Source organism: Corythoichthys intestinalis, chromosome 17 (assembly GCF_030265065.1).
Source record: "Corythoichthys intestinalis isolate RoL2023-P3 chromosome 17, ASM3026506v1, whole genome shotgun sequence".
NCBI classification, from domain to species: domain Eukaryota; kingdom Metazoa; phylum Chordata; class Actinopteri; order Syngnathiformes; family Syngnathidae; genus Corythoichthys; species Corythoichthys intestinalis.
In genome coordinates this window covers 34,008,325-34,028,933 of record NC_080411.1, presented here as the reverse complement: position 1 = coordinate 34,028,933, position 20,609 = coordinate 34,008,325, and the positions used below count along the sequence as shown (strand labels likewise).

Below are 20,609 nucleotides of genomic sequence, written 5' to 3'. Positions count from 1 at the left end.
TAAAGTCCATGGTAAAAGCATCAAGGGGTTAAACAGGTGCTTCACTTCCAATGGAAAAATCCGTTTCACCCACCGAAAGTTCTTCTTACAACAAAGAATTAAGGATAATTCACCCCATTAAAATAATTTAAATAAGCAATTGTTCTTCGGCAAATAACCACACTTCACCCACAAGCCACTTTATGAAGAAACAGTCGTTTCTACATGAACCAGCAGAGGTCACTGTTTGATATATTTCACAGTTGCTTTACAGCACGTGAGCTCTGCTTTTAATTTATATTTCTTGACCGTTTTTGTTTTGTTTCCTGCTTATTTTAATGTGATTGTGGTGGATACCTCTGCCACCACTATTCAGTGCTATTTAAATTTATATAAAAGTTGTATTTACTTAACTTTGAAGAAGTGTTTTAATTGGATATACTAGTATATTTTCTACAGGGTGCAAACTTTAGTTAATATTTGTGTGGATATTTATTTCTGATTCAGATTTATTTTTGATTTGAGCCAACGAACAAGCTGTTGAAGACCCGGAATATACCATCTGGAGGGGGGGGCATTTAAGTGCAGTAGTTAATTTGAATGTTTGATGTTTGGGTATTGTTCATTTAAATGCACGTTAGTTTAATTTATTATTTGTTGTTAATGTATTTAATTCTGCCATTTTTTATCTAATGAAATTGGTAATTTTTTTGTTTATTTGCTATCACACTTCCCAACAAGTAGTCATTTAGGCAATCCCTCCTTATTCAAGCAGCCAGAGATAATTGTCTGGGGGTCAGTTCAGTTGGAGCATGTCATTGTTTGGCTGACCTGTTTTAAGCTGGGCCCAAGAACTTTGGTTAAACTTTTATTATGACTTTATTAAATTGAATTTTCGTCCTGAGTTGAAAAAGTCCTTGAGCACGTGTGGTCCACTACAATGATGTAAAGCACATTGAATTACCTTGTTTAATTGTACTATACATATAAATTTGCCTAGCCTTGATAATTTGCTTGTCTTATTTAGCTCTACGAGAGGGCCAAACTATTAGAAACACCCCAACTTTAGTATCATATGCGCTCTCGTCTTGGAGTACATTGTCATGGCAATACTGCCAAAATTAATTCTGAGTGACAGACTATCATATCTGCATGTATGCTTGTACATGACCCTTGGTGTTTCCCACGCTCTTTTTATGTTTAAGTATCATGTAGGCAGGAACACAGGACAGCTGTTGTATTGAACTTGTCCTGGCTAAATAATGTTTTTGGGGCAGCACACAAACACAATCCCCTACTGGCGCCTCTTTCCTGACTGACGACGTCGAAACGAAATAACAATGACAGGCAAGCAGCAGGGTGGAGATGTGTGTCTATTACTGTGTCCTCTTATGACAACATACACACACTGAAGGCACAAACCCGAACGTGACCACTAACGACTTTGAATTTTGTGCTCACAGATTGAATTAATATTTTTGTATTTTGAATATACGATAGTCAGCAAATTTATTACTGGGTTTCTACAGCTCAAGGCCAGTAAAATTCAGGGCTTTACAATGCCGTTTGAAAATAAATCTGAGATCAGCTCGACTACAAGCCAAAATTGAAAAGAAAACAAAACACCACGGGACGTCAAGTAGTCATACACAACGAGTTATGTCCATTTAATTTGTTTTATTCTTAGTACAAAATAAACATTTCTGGCAAAAGACCTGCAAGTGAAGATTTTTGCTTAATTTCAACATTTTGACAGCGTCATTGTTTAGTAACACTCGCGGGAAATCTCACAAAGACCAACGAGATTGCCATTTTCTGGTCATTTTCGCAGTTTTCGGGTTTTCACGGTTTTTTTTCAGTTACATTAGTTTTTCATTTGTGGACGTCCAAATTCATTTTAACTGGCAGCGAATGAACAAATGAATTTAAATTGTTCACTTCCACTGAAAGTTGCAATTTTGCATTAATTAATTTCCATCCCATTGATGGCAGTGAATAATCACGATTTTTCACGCTGTGTTTTGCGTTTTTCCAATTTTACTTTTTTATTGTGTGGTATGCGCTTTTTTCGCGTTTGCTGCTGTATGCTTTTTTCACGTTTTCCACAGTTTTGCAACTTTATATTGCGCTTTTTGCGATTTATTATGACTTTTTCACGGTTAAATTAGTTTGTCAATGGTATAGGTTCAACCCAAATGAGCTGGGATGGCTGGCAGAGAATGAATGAATTTAAATCATAAGCTATTATATTCATCCGCCACTCCCAGTCCAAATGAATTGGATGTCTAGCGCTATCAATGCCACTCAAAGATGAGTATTCGCAGCCAGTCCTTTCAGTTTAAATGAATTGGACGCCTATCGTTGTCACAGGCAGGCAAGTTTCTGGCTCCATTCCCACTGCTTTTTCACTGCCTCCCTCCCAGTTCAAACGGATTGGACATCAACTCGAGACAAACTAATTTTAACTGTGAAAAACTGAAATCACAAAATAATCGTGAAAAATCGGACAACCGCAAAAATATTGACGAACTGTGGAAAATGAGCAAAATACACTTGTAATGGCTTGGACATCATTCGCAGTTAAGGACTTTATTGTTTTTAATGTATTATTATCCAAGATTTTGAACATTTGAACGTGATCCAAAACAAGTGTTCCCCATGATCACTTGTGTTTCTTTCAAAATTAATTAAGCTGCTACGGTGCCACTTCGTCTAATAGAATATCATGCGCCACAGATTTTGGACACTGTGACGCTCATAACAAGTATTTGTGCACAATGTAACACAATGTGCTACATGGGGGGGAAGGGGGAAGAGCTACAAGTATATTACAGGCTCTACTGAAGACAAATATTTAGAGCGAGTCATGACATAAGGCTGTTATTGCCAAGTTATGAGGTGCACTGGCACAGGAGATGACTGTTTACTGGGGACTGGATTGAAAGACAAAGCAGCAGGAACTCAGCGGGGATGTCGCTCCCTAAATATCCTTAGGTCAAAGGAGGGTTTATTGCTAAATGTCGAATTTAGCTTTGCCATTCAACAATTTCCAAACACACTAAAACAAATACACAAAGTCTTTCTTTGTCTTTTCATTAGCACTGATGTGGATACTTCATCAGGGACATCGAAACAATCTATTCAGAGTCAACAAAAGTGTTATTGTGCATTCACGCAGAGAATAATAATAACTTTTTATTGACTTCAAGAGAAGTATGAAACACTCGTTAGTGTATTTGCAACTCAACTTTTATTCCCTGGTAAATTCATGACTATTCTCAGAAAACGATTACTGTGTGAAAAATAAAATTTCCAAAAAGTTGTGCTGATTAAAAATGGAGTGTGCATGGTGTAGAATTGCACATTATCTTACTATTTTACATTTCCCAACATGCACTTTGACATGCAAACGTACCATCCTGTAGTCGCAGGTGTCTCAGGTACAAAGGGCTCTGGAGGACATTACACTTGCCAGGTTCGTCTTCTCTCGTCACCAACATTAGGTCTGTGTAGACGAACACGGTAACCTAATGCAACGAAACAACAATCAGGTGGTAAGTAAATAGAGTAGAATTAGCTAAACTACACTGTGTATATTTTTAGAGGGGACATTGTCATTGGCAAGATTATACAGTGGGGCAAATAAATATTTAGTCAACCACCAATTGTGCAAGTTATCCTACTTGAAAAGATTAGAGAGGCCTGTAATTGTCAACATGGGTAAACTTCAACCATGAGAGACAGAATGTGGGGAAAAAATAGAAAATCACATTGTTTGATTTTTTAAAAAATTATTTACAAATTTGAGTGGAAAATAAGTATTTGGTCACCTATAAACATGCAAGATTTCTGGCTGTTAAAAGAGGTCTAACTTCTTCTAACGAGGTCTAACGAGGCTCCACTCGTTACCTTTATTAATGGCACCTGTTTTAACTCATTATCGGTATAAAAGACAACAACCTCAGTCAGTCACACTGCAAACTCCACTATGGCCAAGACCAAAGAGCTGTCGAAGGACACCAGAGACAAAATCGTAGACCTGCCCCAGGCTGGGAAGACTGAATCTGCAATAGGTAAAACGTTTGGTGTAAAGAAATCAACTGTGGGAGCAATTATTAGAAAATGGAAGACATACAACACCACTGATAATCTCCCCCGATCTGGGGCTCCATGCAAGATCTCACCCCTGTGACGTCAAAATGATAACAAGAGCAAAAATCCCAGAACCACACGGGGGGACCTAGTGAATGACCTACAGAGAGCTGGGACCACAGTAACAAAGGCTACTATCAGTAACACAATGCGCCACCAGGGACTCAAATCCTGCACTGCCAAACGTGTCCCCCTGCTGAAGAAAGTACACGTCCAGGCCCGTCTGCAGTTCGCTAGAGAGCATTTGGATAATCCAGAAGAGGACTGGGAGAATAAGTTATGGTCAGATGAAACCAAAATAGAACTTTTGGGTAGAAACACAGGTTCTCGTGTTTGGAGGAGAAAGAATACTGAATTGCATCCGAAGAACACCATACTCACTATGAAGCATGGGGGTGGAAACATCATGCTTTGAGGCTGTTTTTCTGTAAAGGGACCAGGACGACTGATCTGTGTAAAGGAAAGAATGAATGGGGCCATGTATCGAGAGATTTTGAGTGAAAATCTCCTTCCATCAGCAAGGGCATTGAAGATGAGATGTGGCTGGGTCTTCCAGCATGACAATGATCCCAAACACACAACCAGGGCAACAAAGGAGTGGCTTTGTAAGAAGCATTTCAAGGTCCTGAAGTGGCCCAGCCAGTCTCCAGATCTCAACCCCATAGAAAATCTGTGGAGGGAGTTGAAAGTCCGTGTTGCACAACGGCAGCCCCAAAACATCACTGCTCTAGAGGAGATCTGCATGGAGGAGTGGGCCAAAATACCAGCAACAGTGTGTGAAAAGCTTGTGATGAGTACAGAAAACGTATGGCCTCCATTTTTGCCAACAAATGGTTCATAACAAAATATTGAGATGAACTTTTGGTATTGAGTAAATACTTATTTTCCACCAGGATTTGCAAATAAATTCTTTAAAAATCAAACAATGTGATTTTTTTTTTCCACACTCTGTCTCTCATGGTTGAGGTTTACCCATGTTGACAATTATAGGCCTCTCTAATATTTTCAAGTGGGAGAACATGCACAATTAGTGGTTGACTAAATACTTATCTGCCCCACTGTATGTAAGACAAATTCTTTTAAACTGGGAGGATTGGCAGTAAATGCTCACGTCTAGCCATCAATAGCAGCTAATGATTTAGATTCACTCGTTCATTTGCTTGCAACCCTCTTAATTGAGATACGTAGATTGGACATCTACTAATTACAAGGTACTGTAATTAATTTAACCGTGAAAAATGTGAAAAATCGCAAAAATTAGTTTAAAAAAAAAAAAATGAGTTTGCAACTTTATTGAAGTACAATTATATTATAAAACAAATTATTTAAAAATATATATATATATATACATTACTATAAATTACTAGTCCCAGAAGGCCTGTGTAATAAATTGATTGTATCAATTAAGTTTTTATTGCTATTTATTGGAAGGAAAAAAAAACAGTTTTTTGTGTTTGTTTTTGGGGGGGGGGGGGGGGGGTGAAAAAAAAACTAACTCTAGTAACCAGTAATTCCAGAGATTATTCCATTAGAAAAAGTTACACAAATCGGGGGAGGAAAGGTTTTGCAGTTACTTCAGCTCAACATTTAACATTTTTCAAACTTTTTTGGTATTTATGTCTTCTGTTCTTCATTGCCTTAAAACAGTAGGGGGGGAGTAAAACTTTTGGATAAAGATTTTTAAGGCCGCACTGCCCAGCCCCAGTAAAAGACAAACTCTAACTCATTGGCTGCCATTGACGTGGATATGAACATTCGTTCGTTTGTTCTCAATCTTCCCAATTCAAATGGACTGGGCGTATACTCATGACAAAATAATTTAAAGAGCTTTTATATATAGAGGTATGAAAAAGTATCTGAACCTTTCGGAATTTCTCACATTTCTGCATAGAATCAGCATCAAATGTGATCTGATCTTTGTCAAAATCACACAGATGTAAAAACAGTGTCTGCTTTAACTAAAACCACCCAAACACTTATAGATTTTCATATTTTAATGAGGATAGCATGCAAACAATGACAGAAGGGTGGAAAGTAAGTAAGTGAACCCTCTGTCTAAGAAGACTTAAAGAGCAATTGTAACCAATTTTTACCAAACAATTTTAAGTCTGGTGTGTGCCCAATCACATATGAGTGGTTTAAAGGTGCCCTGCCCATTATAAAACACACACCTAGTAAGAATTGTCTTGATGAGAAGCATTGTCTGATGTGCATCATGGCTCAGGTCAAAAGAGCTGTCTGAAGACTTGCAATCAAGGATTGTTGATTTGTATAAAGCTGGGAAAGGATACAAAACCATCTGTAAAAGTCTGGATGTTCATCAATCGACAGTCAGAGAAGTTGTCTACAAATGGAGAGAGTTTGGCACTGTTGCTTCTCTCCCAAGGAGTGGTCGTCCACCAAAGATGAAGCCCAAGAGTTCAGCGCAGAATACTCAGGGAGGTAAAAAAAAGAACCCTAGAGTGTCTGCTAAAGACTTACAGAAATCACTGGCACATTCCAATATCTCTGTGCACAGATCAACTATATGTAAAACTATGACCAAGAATGGTGTTCATGGGAGGACTCCACGGAGGAAGCCACTGCTGTCTAATAAAAACATTGTTGCTCGCTTAATGTTCGCAAAAAGACACTTGAACACTCCACAGAAGTTTTGGCAAATTATTTGGTGGAATGATGAAACCAAAGTGAAATTGTTTGGGAGTAACACACAACGTCATGTGTGGAGGAACAATGGAAGAGCTCACCAACATTAACACCTCATCCTGACAGTGAAGCATGGTGGAGGGAGCATCATGATTTGGGGCTGTTTTGCTATCCCAGGGGCTGGACAACATGCAATCATTAATGAAAGAATGACTTCAAAAGTTTATCGGGATGTTTTGCAGGAAAACCTGAAACCGTCTGTCAGACTGTTGAAGCTAAAAAGAGGATGGATGCTGCGAAAAGACAATGATCCAAAAGACAGAAGTAAATTAACTTCAGAATTGTTTCAGAAGAACAAAATACACATTCTGGAGTGGCCAAGTCAAAGTCCAGACTTGAACCCCACTGAGATGCTGTGGCATGACCTAAAGACTGCGATTCATGCCAGACATCCCAGCAATCTGACTGAACTACAGCAGTTTTGTAGAGAAGAATGGGCCAAGATTAGTCTTGATCGGAGTGCCACCCTGATGTGCAGCTATAGGAAGCGTCTGGTTGAAGTTATTGCAGCCAAAACAGGGGGGGGGCCACAAAAAATTAAATGTAATGGTTCACTTACTTTTTTTTTTGTTTCCCCCTTCTGTCATTGTTTGCATACTACGCTCATTAAAATATGAAAACCTATAAATGTTTGGGTGGTTTTAGTTAAAGCGCTTTTTTCATCTGTGTAATTTTGACAAAGATCTGATCACATTTAATTTGATGAGGATTTTTTGCAGAAATGTGAGAAATTCCAAACGGTTCAGATACTTTTTCAAACCACTGTAGATCTTAAGAGCCATGTGATTGGACGTCTAACATCGTCAATGTCACTGAAAGAATTAATTTCCAAATTCTGACTTTGACAAAAACTATTGACAACCATTTAACTGACCTTGAGGGAGTGATGCTTGCTCTCATGCAATATCATCTCCTCTGTTATGATGAGAGCTCGGCTGCACAGGTCCAGAGGCTGCTCACATACATAGGTTAGTTCTATTATATTAAAATTCTGGTGACAAAAAAATGATAATGCCATCACAAAAAAATGGACACACCTGAACAAAGATGGGGAAGATGAGTATCTTGGGTGCAACGGAGACGTATCCGTAATTACCATGAGGGACGTGAGAGCGTACGATGGTGCAGTTCTGGTAGTTGGCAATGTTAGCACTGTGCTGCTGGTAGTTGGGCACGCCACTACCAGCGGAGGCGATTTTTGACGTCTTGGCGTTGTTGGAGCGGCGAAGGAAACCGGTGCGACTGGAGAAAGGACCGCCTCCACTTGACCCGGGCAAAAAGGTTCCCACTCCAACACCGGTACTGGCGGACTGGTTAGGTGCCGCAGAGGCCTGCCGCGTGGGATACAACCTGCTGGCTAATAGTAAAAAAAATAAATTAACTAATTAAAAGTTTGAACGAGCTTGTGCTGTTAAATGTATATTGTCACATTCTAACAATAAGTGAGGTGTTAATGGATGAACTTGTTTCTTTTTTACATTATTATGTATGCTGTTTGTGTATATATACAGGTTTATATGTATTTTTAACGCTTCCAGCGCAATTCCCAATGAAAGACATCCAATCATGTGGCTGTTTTTATTCGGCGAAAAACTGAAAACCCGAAAGCCACAAAATATTGCAAAACAAATCATGGAAAATCGCAAAAACTTAAACAATTAAAGAAAAACTAAAAAGTTGGAAGAAAAAAAAACAGAAAATGCCAAAAACCGAGAGAGAAAAATGTGAAAAACTGTATAAACCACGCAAAAAAACAAAAAAAAATCACAAAAATCCTGAAAAATCTGAAAAACATGGGAAAAAATACAAAACAGTTGGCGGGGGGAAACATGGAAAATAAAAAGGGGGAAAATACTCCTCCAAAAATCCGAAAAACTGTGATAAATTGCAAAAAAAAAACGTAAAATCGGACAAGCACAAAAAAAATGAAGTTGGCAGATTGCATAAAAGTCTTACCTAATGTTCCCTGATTGTCTTGATAAACTGGCCTCAAGATCTGAAAACAGAAAAGTGGTTGTATTATATTCATTTTACAATTAAAATCAATAATGTTGGGTTGGATTATCATGACATGTATTTGCCGTCATGCCATCACCTTGTCGTACGTACAGTGATAGCGTTGCATTTTCCGCAATCCTTTTGGGGTAAATTTCGCCTGCACATCTAAACAATTGTATTGTAACTATGTAAATGAATCATTATTGGTATTGTGCAATGTACTGTGATTCATTCTTATTGTCTGAATCCACTCCTTTTTCACTTTGAAATATAATCGCATAAGCACACTTCAACATAAATCAGTGCAATGAGATACAATGGGTTGTTTGATGATCTTAACTAACCCTAACATACACTACTAGACAGCGTGTCTATTGCAAGTGAACTACGAGTTAGGCTTGTTAGTCAGTTTCTGTCACACAAATGTGTTAGTAACGTGTAATTACACTGTTATGAACTAAGGAACTCATTTCAGTCTTTGCTTTGACAACAAGTTTGCTTTATTGATGCAACCTCTAGATCAGTGCTTGGACACAGTTCTGAAAAATCCTCATGTGTCATCCATGAAGTGATGCGTTACACACGGTCAAAATCAATAGATTACCTGCGAGATAAATGATGCCATTAATAAAAAAACATGCTTTGTTTATCAGATGTCTTTGAATAGCCGGACATACACGGCGGACTAAGTGCTTTATTGTCGTCTGAACGCGCTTCCTGTGTTCACAATGAAAGGAACACTGATGGAAGCCCTTGTGTAAAGTCACTCTATCAATTAGCACCGGGGATGAAGGGTAAGGAGACATATCTAGCATGAGCCATCATGTGACCATGATGAAGATGAGGAGGGCGGAGGAGATGATGAAGATGCAGCCCACCACCAGTCGTCGGTACCTGGCTTCCGGGGTCGAAGGGGGCCAGGATGATGTAGTTGTCCCCGTTGGACGCCTTCACCCTTGTTCCCTTCAGCGTGGCGGTGTGAGGATGCTGGATGTGCCGCGACTTGCCGTCCAGCTCCTCAGCCGAGCCGGCCCCGGCGCCCCACCTCAGGGTGCCCGTTCCTAAGCCCCCGCCAACACCGTCAGAACCGTTAACAAGGAGCCGGCGAGCAGCAGTGGCCCGGTGGTGCGCGGGGAGCGGCGGCACAGCAGGCGGGGTTCGACCGGCGCCCATGTCCGGGACGCGGCGAGGGGCCGGTGGAGAGGGCGCCTCGTAGTTGGAGGTGGACGGCTTGTAGGAAGGTCGGTGGATGAGACCCTCGAAGTTTGGTTTGGCTGAGGGGCCAGTGCGCCACACCACCACTGTGATTTCATTCGCGCTGTTTCTGTGGTCACATGACAAGATCGCGTTATTTAACTCTTTTACTGCCATTGGCGATAATGATGATGAGTGGCTTTTGAAACTAAATTAATTGGGTTTATTACCAGTAGACATAGAATCAATTTGAACTGGAAAGGATGGCAGCTGATGAACATATAGACACTGAAAGTTTTCATCCGGATACAAAATTTCATTGCAAAAGTATCGCTACTCAGTTATTTGTTTTTGCAGGTCACAAGCAATATTATTATTTTGGGGTAAATTTGAATTTCCACTACTCTTGATAGTATTGGAGGATGTGTCTGGACTGATGGTTAGGACATCTACTAGCCATCATTTAAAGATTTTTATTTTGGTTTTTAAGAGCCACATCTTTGGACTTGATGGAAGGCACTAAAAGAGAATTTTTTTAAATTTGATTAATTTTTAATCATCGATAAGAGTAATACAAAGACAATGTTGGATTGTCTTACCTAATTGCATGGGCCAAGTCTGCACATTTCCACTGCTCCACAGGCTGACCATTGAGCTGCAGGAGCGTATCCAACTGCTGCAGACCCGCCTGGTCCGCAGGTCCTCCTGCCACAGAGTAGACAACAAAGACATGTCACTCAAGGTAAAAAAAAATGTTTTTCTTTTCAAGCTTGTTTATTTGATTCGCAGAAAAAAAACGATGCGGGCTCCCATTATAACGCCCTTATTACCGGCAGCACCCCGCTGCTCGCCTTGATCCTCTTAATAATCCTCAAAGCTCAGAGATGAAAAAACAGAAGTCCCCACAGGTGACATTAAAGTTTTATAGTGCAGAGAATAATTCATGAGGCATCAGGAGCAGATCGATGATTGGGAAGAGGGAGTAATGTTGTGGAAGAAGAGGGTTGTTTAAGTGGAGTAGGTGACTGAACAACTGAAAAAGTGGCATTGATGATGATAGGTGTCCAATCATGTGGCGCTTTTCATCCAACTACTGTAACTTAAAATGTGTTTATCACTAGTAGGTGTCCAATCCATTGTAACTGGGAGGGTTGGCAGCGAAAAAAACCATTTGTACAAAAACCGTGAAAAAAAAAACTGCGAAAAACTGAACTAACTGTCTCCAATTAACAAGAATAGATGTCCAACTCATTTCAACTGGGAAGGCTAGCAGTGTCCTATGCATCTCTAATCCATTTGGACCAAGTCTTCCCTTTCCAAATACATCCATTTGGACCGAGTCCTCCCTTTCCAAATGTATTGGACATCTACTATTGACCAACTAAAGCCCTTTTCACACTCATATCCAGGGAAATTCCCGTGTAAGGTGACGTGGAATTTACTCGCATCATTGCTTCTACACATGTAGAGATGTCCCGAGAATGACGCGGGTTGGACACTTTCACACACTTGTCCTGTGTTGCCCACTGGCGCTCTCTCTGCGGGGAGGGCTGCTGGCGCGATTTCATAACCCGGACATTACGTCATTTTTGGTCAGCATCGGCTGTCACAATGTTGGTCGAATTGTGTTTTGTTCCGGAGGAAGCGTTCACGATCTCGTAACTGCAGCCAATTTAAGCTCATCAAGATTGTATTTAAGCCCCGGCGAGTGGAAGGAAAAATCCTGCTGGCTTGGGAAGGAAGAATCCCGCTGGCTTTGTTTTGTTGTCTTATCGGCTGTCTGCCTAGCGCTTCGGTTTGTATTTTATTGATCCCCGTCGACCTACTGTCATGGACCCATTGTGTTTTTTCCCCCTTTTCAGCCAGCGATCGCGTGTATTTTTGTATTTAATAAACCATTGAACGTATCCCTCCGTTGCTTTCTGGTTTGAAGTACAACCTTGTTTCCGCACTAGCGGACCCTAACATCGGGGACAAAATAAACCACACATTTCCAAACGTGGACGATGGACTTCCTCGGCATTGTGTAATTCCCCCTTTTCAGTCAGCGATCGCGTGTATTTTTGTTTGCGGGGCCCGCCGAGTAGGAAGGCGGTTGCGGTGTGCACGGAATCCTCGGGCGAGGCGCGGGTGGAGCCGCCGCGGGTGCAGATCTTGGTGGTAGTAGCAAATATCTATTTAATAAACCCTTGAACGCTTCCCTCCGTTGTTTTTTGCTTTGAAGTACAACCTTGTTTTCGCAGTAGCGAAAGTAGAGTAGAGGGAAGTGACGATCAGCTCGCCATGATATTTACGTCATCAGCCATCGTGCTGTGACCCCAGAAATTAACGCCTGCTTTCACGCACATCGCTTACCGGGAAAGTCCCGGACATGATACTAAGACGCGACCCGTGAAATGTCCGCGTAATCTCCGTGTCAGTCGACCAGGGAAATTTTCTCATACAACTGCTGTAAGGTTAAATCCCGCGATTTCCCGTTGTTTCAGAGTGTGTGAAAAGGGCTTAATTCAACTGCTAAAACCCGTGGACTGTGGAGTGTCGGGCCTTTGTGGAGGTCCCTTCGCCGCTAATTGCTGTTCTAGCTAATGTTCTGTTATTTCGACTCCCAAAAAGCAAAAATATACAAAAAATCCAGAAAACTGAAAAAACTCAAAAAGGTTTTAAAAAATATATAAAAGATTTCAGAAGAACCATCATGATTATTCATTGCTGACAAAGGCAGCCAATGAGTTAAAACTTTATTGCAGTACAATCATATTTGTTTGAGGTAAAATTATGACAATTAATGCAAAATTACAGCAAATTTTAATTCTTGTTTTGTTTTTTGTTTATTTTAATCCTAGTTTAAAATTAACTTGTTCAACATTACTGCTATGGTCCCAGTAGGCCTGGGAAATAAATAGATTTCCTTCATTGTTTTTTTATTTTTTATTGTGAATGTTTGAAGAAAGAAAAATGTTATTGTTGTTTTTGCCCAAAAAAATTTTTAAAATCAGCAACCTATTATTCAATAAATCATTCCATTAGAAAAAGTTTGTTTCTTCTTTATTTATTTATTAATTTGTTGTTACTTGTATTTTTGGGGACTGACAGCACAAATGGGGGGATTTCTTTTGTTCAACAGTTAACACTTAAAAAAAAAAAAAAAATTGTTTTGATATTTCTCTATCTTTTGATCTTAGAAGAGGGAAAAATATGTGAAAAATTTGGTAAGGAGAAAAAAAATCATGTTATTTTAGGCCATATTGCCCAGCCCAAGTTCCCAGGTAAAATGAATACTTTCTCAAGTCATTCACTCTATCGGCATCAATGGCAACAAATGAGAAAAACTACTATACAACAGGACACTCCTGACCTTCTTGCTACAAGCAGGGAAAATATATAATTCAGTGGAGGACCATTGTTTTTTAGTGCCTTCCTTTTCTTTGTTCTATTCAATGAGATGAAACAAAATAATCAGTGGAAATGCAAGTCAAATCAGGTTAGAACTGTTCCAAACTATAGCATAGTGAGCTGAATTGAACTGGTGTCCAGTGAAATTCTCTTGGTTATATTAAAAAGGAAATACAATAAGGGCCAAATAAGTGCTAAACATTTCAAACCGTACTATTAAACAAACGATATTTTTGGGTGGAGAAATGGCTTCATATTTTGGATTCTACTGAAAAGAACATTCTTGCCTGGGTCAACAGCCTGCACCCTCACGGGCGAATCTGAGCAGATGGTGAATCCATATCCATCCTTTCCTCGAAGGATGGTCACCTGCAACATAATAAAGGCACAAGCAGATCATCATTTGGGGGACTGTAAGGCTTTATTTTCACACGACAACGAGGATGTGAAAGTAGCAGGCTGGCATGTAAAACAGCTCCCTAATAAAAGGAGTGATTAAGCAGATATGTTTTAGGCGTCCGCTTCCAATGAGAACTGTCTTGATGGCAGTTTTCCTGAGGAAGCCAATTAGCTGAGCTGGTGAGAAAAACAACTCCCAGAGACGTAAGGCTGACTTTCTTTGTTCACGGATGGGGGAGGAATGCCACATGAGGCGTTTCCAGGTAACCCAGCTCCCGTTTATTCAACAAATATATCAGAAAATATGGATACAAAAAAAATAAAAATTAGGGTTGGGACTCGAATAAAGAGAAATAATTCCAAGCTATTAGCGACCTTGCAAACAATGTTGATCAATCGCATTTTAATAACACTATTAGTACAAATAATATATTTTTGAAGATCTTACTGAATGACTGAATCAAATATACACAGGCGCGGATATAGTTAACACTTAAAAAATGCGTCTAATCAAATGTATATATGAAACAATTTTAAAAATGACCAGAAAATATCACTTTCCTGAGTTTAAAAGACAGTTACAGAACATAAATGGCCATTGACACTGAAACATGAACATGCAATCCTTTCAAATTTTCCGCAGTTTACAACTTTTTTTTAGTTTAATTGTTTGCGGTTTTCAGTTTGTCACCATTAAATTAGTTTGTCACTAATAAACATCCAATCCATTTGAAGTGGGAGGGTTGGGAGAGAATGAACCCTCCCACTTTAAACTTATTTAAACTTCACCTCACACCAGAAGGATAATTGGACGCTATCCAATTGGGCATTTATCATCATCAATGACAGTGAAAGAGTTAACTACATTAATTGTTCAATCAAAATTGTTACTCCTCCAGTATTCACAGATAAATTCATCAGAATGCGGGTTTTTTTAAAGCCTTTTTTGTCTCAGGGTTGATTAATGATATTAACCAGTTATTGTTGCCTGTAGGTTCAGAGTTAACCAATAGAAAGAGCTAGGTTGTCGTAATAGGCACATAATTGAAAAAAAAAATCATACTGTAAAATTATTCCGAATGTTCGCATATTTTTTCGCTCGAACACTCTGTTGTCATGCTTAAAAACTGCAAAATAACCATTTTCATCCTGCTGTCTTTTTTTAATTGTGATTTATCTGCTGATTGCATGCTGAGCTATAAGGCTTCAGGCGGCTTCCTTTCTAGTCCACGATGTGTTGTTTAAACTGACAGAAGGTGGTGTGACAGATTTACCCTCCGGTGGAAAAAGGGAAGGAAACTCACAGAGATCCTTTCAAATTCTTTGGCAAAAACAGAAGTTCGCTTTTTGCAGTATCGAACAAATCCGACCCAAAATAAAACGGGTTTGTCCACGTCTAATACCAAACCATTGGCCACAATGAAGCACCTCATTTTTACACAATCCTATCTATTAATCCCATTTATTTATCCATCCTATTTTCCCCATCAGTGTTCAAATTAAATAGTTCCAAACAAAATAAAAAAATCTGCCGCTCTGTTCTCAAAATTTGGTGGTACGTTTCAACTATTAAGGGAGCCTGAAGCTTGCAATGACCCTGAAATGTCAGATAGGATTGCAATAATATATGAGAAAAATATGACAAGGAGAAGGGTGAGTAATGGGCCATATCATCGCGATGGAGCAGTGACGGATAAATCCTACCTGACCGAAAGAAGCGGGACATTTTGAAGAGTAAAATGATATAAAGCACAGCTTTGTATCACGTAGTTTGTCTCTAGTAAATGTCTAATCCATTTTAAGTGGGAGGCTTGGCAGTGAATGAAATTAACTCATTGGCTGACATTGAAGGTGTTAGGTGTCCAATCTTGACTGGGAGGGCCAAATGAATGAATGTAAAACATGAGCAGTCTCTGCCAGTCCTCCCAGTTTAAATGAATTGGATACCTGTGCCGCTAATGGCAGTGAAACATGAGCATTCAATGTCAGTCGTTTCAGTTTAGATTAATTAGACGTCAATAGCAAACAATGAGTTAATTTGCCATTTCACCCATTTGGATTACACGTTTTTTTGTATTGTTTTCTAATGAAATAAAAACATACTCAAGTCGACAATAAAGTTCCCCGGTTGTTCATTTAAAATGCATGAGCACATTGAGATTAATATTTCAACGAAATGGAAAAAGAGGAAATGAATGGACCCAACTCATGGCTTTAACTCATCTTGCACACAAGAAAGACAGGCCCATGTGCACACAAGTACGTGTTCACGCGTGAGCTCTTTTTTAGCGTTCACGCCTCAGTGCGCCGCCTCTCATAGAGCCGACCGCCTGGAAAAGAGAAGTTGCCAATTGCGATACACCGCTTGTCTTAATCCTGACAGTTGAATGTGTGTATCGATTGCAAGTTAGCGAATGTTATAGGTTGCATGTCATAGCACACAAAAACACACGTCTCAGTCAACTAGTCATTTTCCTCTTCCTCTTGATAGGGCAATGTTATCTGGGTCAGTATGTTCAGTGACTTGAACTACTCACGCACACATACAGGCCACACGTAACACGAATGTCATTCTGTATTTTTGTCATGTGAGGTTTTTTGGGCAAAGAAAGAGGCATTATAGAGGCAATTATTATGCCAGATGTAATCATTTTCAAAGCCACTAATTATGAAATAAATCTGCAATGGCACAACATTAGGATCATCTGAAATATCTCTGGGAGTCCAAGACAAGGGTTACTAATAGGGTTGTTCCGATCATGTTTTTTTGCTCCCGATCCAATCCCGATCATTTTAGTTTGAGTATCTGCCGATCCCGATATTTCCCGATCCGATTGCTTTTTTTTGCTCCCGATTCAATTCCAATCATTCCCAATAATTTTTCCCGATCATATACATTTTGGCAATGCATTAAGAAAAAAATGAATAAAACTCGGACGAATATATACATTCAACATACAGTATATAAGTACTGTATTTGTTTATTATGACAATAAATCCTCAAGATGGCATTTACATTATTAACATTCTTTCTGTGAGAGGGATCCACGGATAGAAAGACTTTTGACTTTGTATATTGTGAATAAATATTGCCATCTAGTGTATTTGTTGAGCTTTCAGTAAATGATACTGAAGGCCATGCCCAAATGCATGATGGGAAGTGGAACCATGACTGTGTGTAGTGCTACCAATTGATATATCTTCTCTGTGTTGGGAAATAACCTAAGGTGTTAAGAAAGAGATCAATTGCTACCTTGCTTCCCCACATTGCTTCCCATGATATTTCTAATCGTAGGGAGAGGGATTGTAAGGCTTTAGCCCAGGGATGTCCAAACTTTTTGCAAAGGGGGCCAGATTCGGTGTGGTAAAAATGTGGGGGGGCCGACCTTGGCTGACGTCCTTTACGTAGAACAATATACTTAAGCAAATTTTAGCAAGCCATTCTGTGTGTCACATTTGCTTTATTATTTTTTTAATTACCGGTAATAATTTTAACAATCTCGCAACTAGACTTTGTGGAGTTCTCTTTTGACGCTCGGGCTCTAGCGAAATACTGCTGCTCTGAAATTAAACTACCTTCAAGTTGCTTCGACTTCTCGCTGCGTTTGTCATACATGTCAGCGTGTCTTGTTTGGTAATATCGCCTCACATAGAACTCTTTAAAAACAACGACTGCAAATGAGGCAAACACAGTTGTTACATATTTTAGTGAAGAAATAGTCCAATTTCCGCCTATCCTTGAAGCGTCTGCCATCGCAGTAAACTTTTTTTGTTGATTGTCGCCATTTTAGAAAATTGCAAGTAAAGGGTCAAATGGAGTAATGTTGTTTAGAGTGCTGCTGTCTTTTAGTGGGTAAACGAAGAGCAGCATTTAGTGTGTAAGCTAAATCATATGCTGGTATCAGTACTGCTGACCAATTTATTAAGTCTGTGTGCGGGCCAAAAGTTATTGATTTTATGACAGAGGCTGGGGGCCGGAAGAAATTTGACCGCGGGCCGCATTTGGCCCCCGGGCCGGACTTTGGACATGTCTGCTTTAGCCAATTAAAATAAGGCTCCAAAGGCTGCCAAAATTCACTATACTCATTTTACACTGCCTTTTAGCTCTCTATATAGGTAAAACGGCGCCATTACAGATGGAGCGCGACAATGCGTGAGTGGGTCGTGCAGCGCATGCATTAATTGCGTTAAATATTTTAACGTGGTACATTTATAAAAAAAATTAATTACTGCCGTTATTGGGATAAATTTGATAACCCTACCTTAAGCCTAAACTAAAGACTCTGGATAAATGTAACATATTATGTCTGTAACGTTAAATACAATTAGGAAACGATTTAATTAAAAAATATATATATATATATATACATATATATATATATATATACATATATATATACATATATATATATACATATATATATATATATATATATATATATATATATATATATATATATATATATATATATATATATATATATATATATATATATATATATTAAAAAAAGGCATGGCCGATGTTTTTTTGCCGATTCCGATACTTTGAAAATGACGTGATCCCGATCGATCGGGACATCTCTAGTTACTAAGAAAAAAAAAAGTTGTTCTTGATGGTATCTGTAATAATATGATGTTTTATATACAAAATGTACTATACTTTAATGAAAAATCGAATTGGGATGGCTAGCATTGAATTATCATGTTTCAATGCCATTGACGACAATCGACGTCCAATTTATGTGGACTGGGAGGTGCGAATGAACATTTGGAGATACGCTCCAGCACCCATGTGACCCTCGTGAGAATAAGCAGCACAGAAGATGAATGAAGATAAATACCGTAAATCTCCTAAAAATACCCTAAATTTGGAGCTATATATATTTTTATACATTCTTGCTATGTTAAACATTTTTATTAGTTTGTTTTTTTAAAGGACTTAGCAAACCTGTTGTGGGAGATAAAAGGTCCTGCAATTGCACTTTATGATCTGCAAATACCTTTTCAGTTTTGACCAGGAATATTTCTGGTCATTTTTTATTTTTTATTGTTTTGACATTGAAATTTGCCCATTCACTACCAGTCGACCTCGTTCAAATGAAATGGACGACTATCGCCGTCAGTAGGAGCCAATGAGTTAAGTTTCCTCGAGTCATCATAAAAACATTAGTTCCAATCAAAGTTGATTTCTAGAGCGCTTAAGTCAATGGCTGCCATTTTGCTGTGATAGACAAACCAGAGTTGCTTTAAAAAAAAAATCAACTGGTTTTACATTAACCACAAAGTAACTTTAGCATTGTACAACTCTCAAACTTTCCCGCGCAAATTACTCGCGAGCAAAACTTTGAACACGTTTTCTTGGATGCTTTGATTGGATCTGTTTTTACCTCTTCATTACGAATACACACACACCTGTGGTAGCCTACATCCGATGCAGAGGTGACACAACCCGTGAATGGTGTGCATCACTGCCCCTCCTCCTACTCTCCCCCCCGCCGTCCCGTTCAAGTCGGCCGACAGCACGCACACGCTGCGGCGCTGACTTTCCGGCCTCCTGGTCCCCTTGCAGCCCGAATACCTCCAAAGCCGCCTCTGTGCGGCCGATTGTGTGCGGACAGGACTTTGCGTCTCCTCCTCCTCCTGAGTGGTCTTCAGCGTGTTGTGGATCATCTCAGCGTCAATTCTGTTGTTGTGGAAAACATCCAATTCCTGGGAAGTTCGTAGATGCGAGTGCTGAACTTTGTTCCATTTAATAATTGGTGGTAAAAATATCATTGAGGTTGCATTCTTCTTCTTCAGGTACTTCTTCTTCCAGATTGTCCGCTCACATGAAACACCGGCGACACCGAGTCGAGACTGGTGCTCCGGCTACAGTGTCGCTGCTGGCAAGGGCGCTCATGGGAACTCTTCAACAGCAGAAGAATAGGAGGAAGTTCCTCCCACCACCACCAGCAGCAGCACCAAAACCCCCCATACACACACACACACACATACACACACTCACATATGGACCCTCGCATACCTCGCCAACCTCCATGGCCCACATCGGTTTGACTGTCTGCCTCTGATAAGGCCCGTTTGCTTCCTGAGTCCACACTATGAGCTTCTCATAGGTGGTGCGGATCACTCTGACAACTACACACACAGTCGTAATAAATGTCTGTGTAACGACTGTGTGAATGTACGGAAGATGATTAGGGCCAGTGAAGGAAAAAATAGTTGGCAGGATTCTCACTTTTAAAGTTTTAAACACAGGACTGTATTTAATACCTATTGTGTGAGTCCGAGTGACTATTTGGATGTTTAGCTACGTCAATGGCAGACAATGAGTTAAAGTCTGCATTTGCTGTTCATCTTTCAGTGCTATTGACAGCGCTAGAGGTCCCATTCGGACTGAGAGGGGGAAGTGCCATCAAAGGCGGCCAATGATTTCACCATAAAAAATGCAAAAAAATCCCTCATTACGATCAAGATTTCTGACTTTCATGTAAGTCAGAATTCTGATTAAATTCTCAGGATTCTTACTTTAAAGTCAAAATTCTCACTTTAAATAAAAAAAATAACGTGAGTGACTTTATATTCAGATTTCTTACTTTACTTGCACCCCTCTTTAAAATAAACTGCTGCATTTTAAGCCAAAAGAACTGTTGTGTTTGATAGAACAATGTGTCTATATGCTGCCATAGCAGTTTCATGGTGCATTAAGCCCCCAAACTATTTTTAATTTTTCCGTTTTACCCTGAAGACCCTCGTTCGCAGACATCGCGCAACCGCTTTTGTTTCAACCC

General features: G+C 39.5%; 1 protein-coding gene across 6 annotated transcripts in view; it reads right to left on the bottom strand.

The window, feature by feature from the left end:
- The window catches only part of rgs3a (regulator of G protein signaling 3a), a 196,483-nt gene that overhangs the window by 157,112 nt on the left and 18,762 nt on the right, over positions 1 to 20,609 (bottom strand). For 4 of the 6 annotated variants that reach the window (XM_057819522.1, XM_057819524.1, XM_057819521.1 and 1 more), the window contains 7 exons: positions 13,710 to 13,791; positions 10,629 to 10,734; positions 9,730 to 10,159; positions 8,794 to 8,833; positions 7,875 to 8,194; positions 7,712 to 7,789; positions 3,395 to 3,506 (listed from right to left, as the gene is read on the bottom strand). In XM_057819522.1, the coding sequence (XP_057675505.1) occupies positions 3,395 to 3,506; positions 7,712 to 7,789; positions 7,875 to 8,194; positions 8,794 to 8,833; positions 9,730 to 10,159; positions 10,629 to 10,734; positions 13,710 to 13,791 (1,168 nt within the window). Of the gene's footprint in view, positions 1 to 3,394; positions 3,507 to 7,711; positions 7,790 to 7,874; positions 8,195 to 8,793; positions 8,834 to 9,729; positions 10,160 to 10,628; positions 10,735 to 13,709; positions 13,792 to 19,233; positions 20,347 to 20,609 lie in introns of those variants that run through there. The other 2 variants (XM_057819525.1, XM_057819520.1) reach the window with 2 other exon arrangements.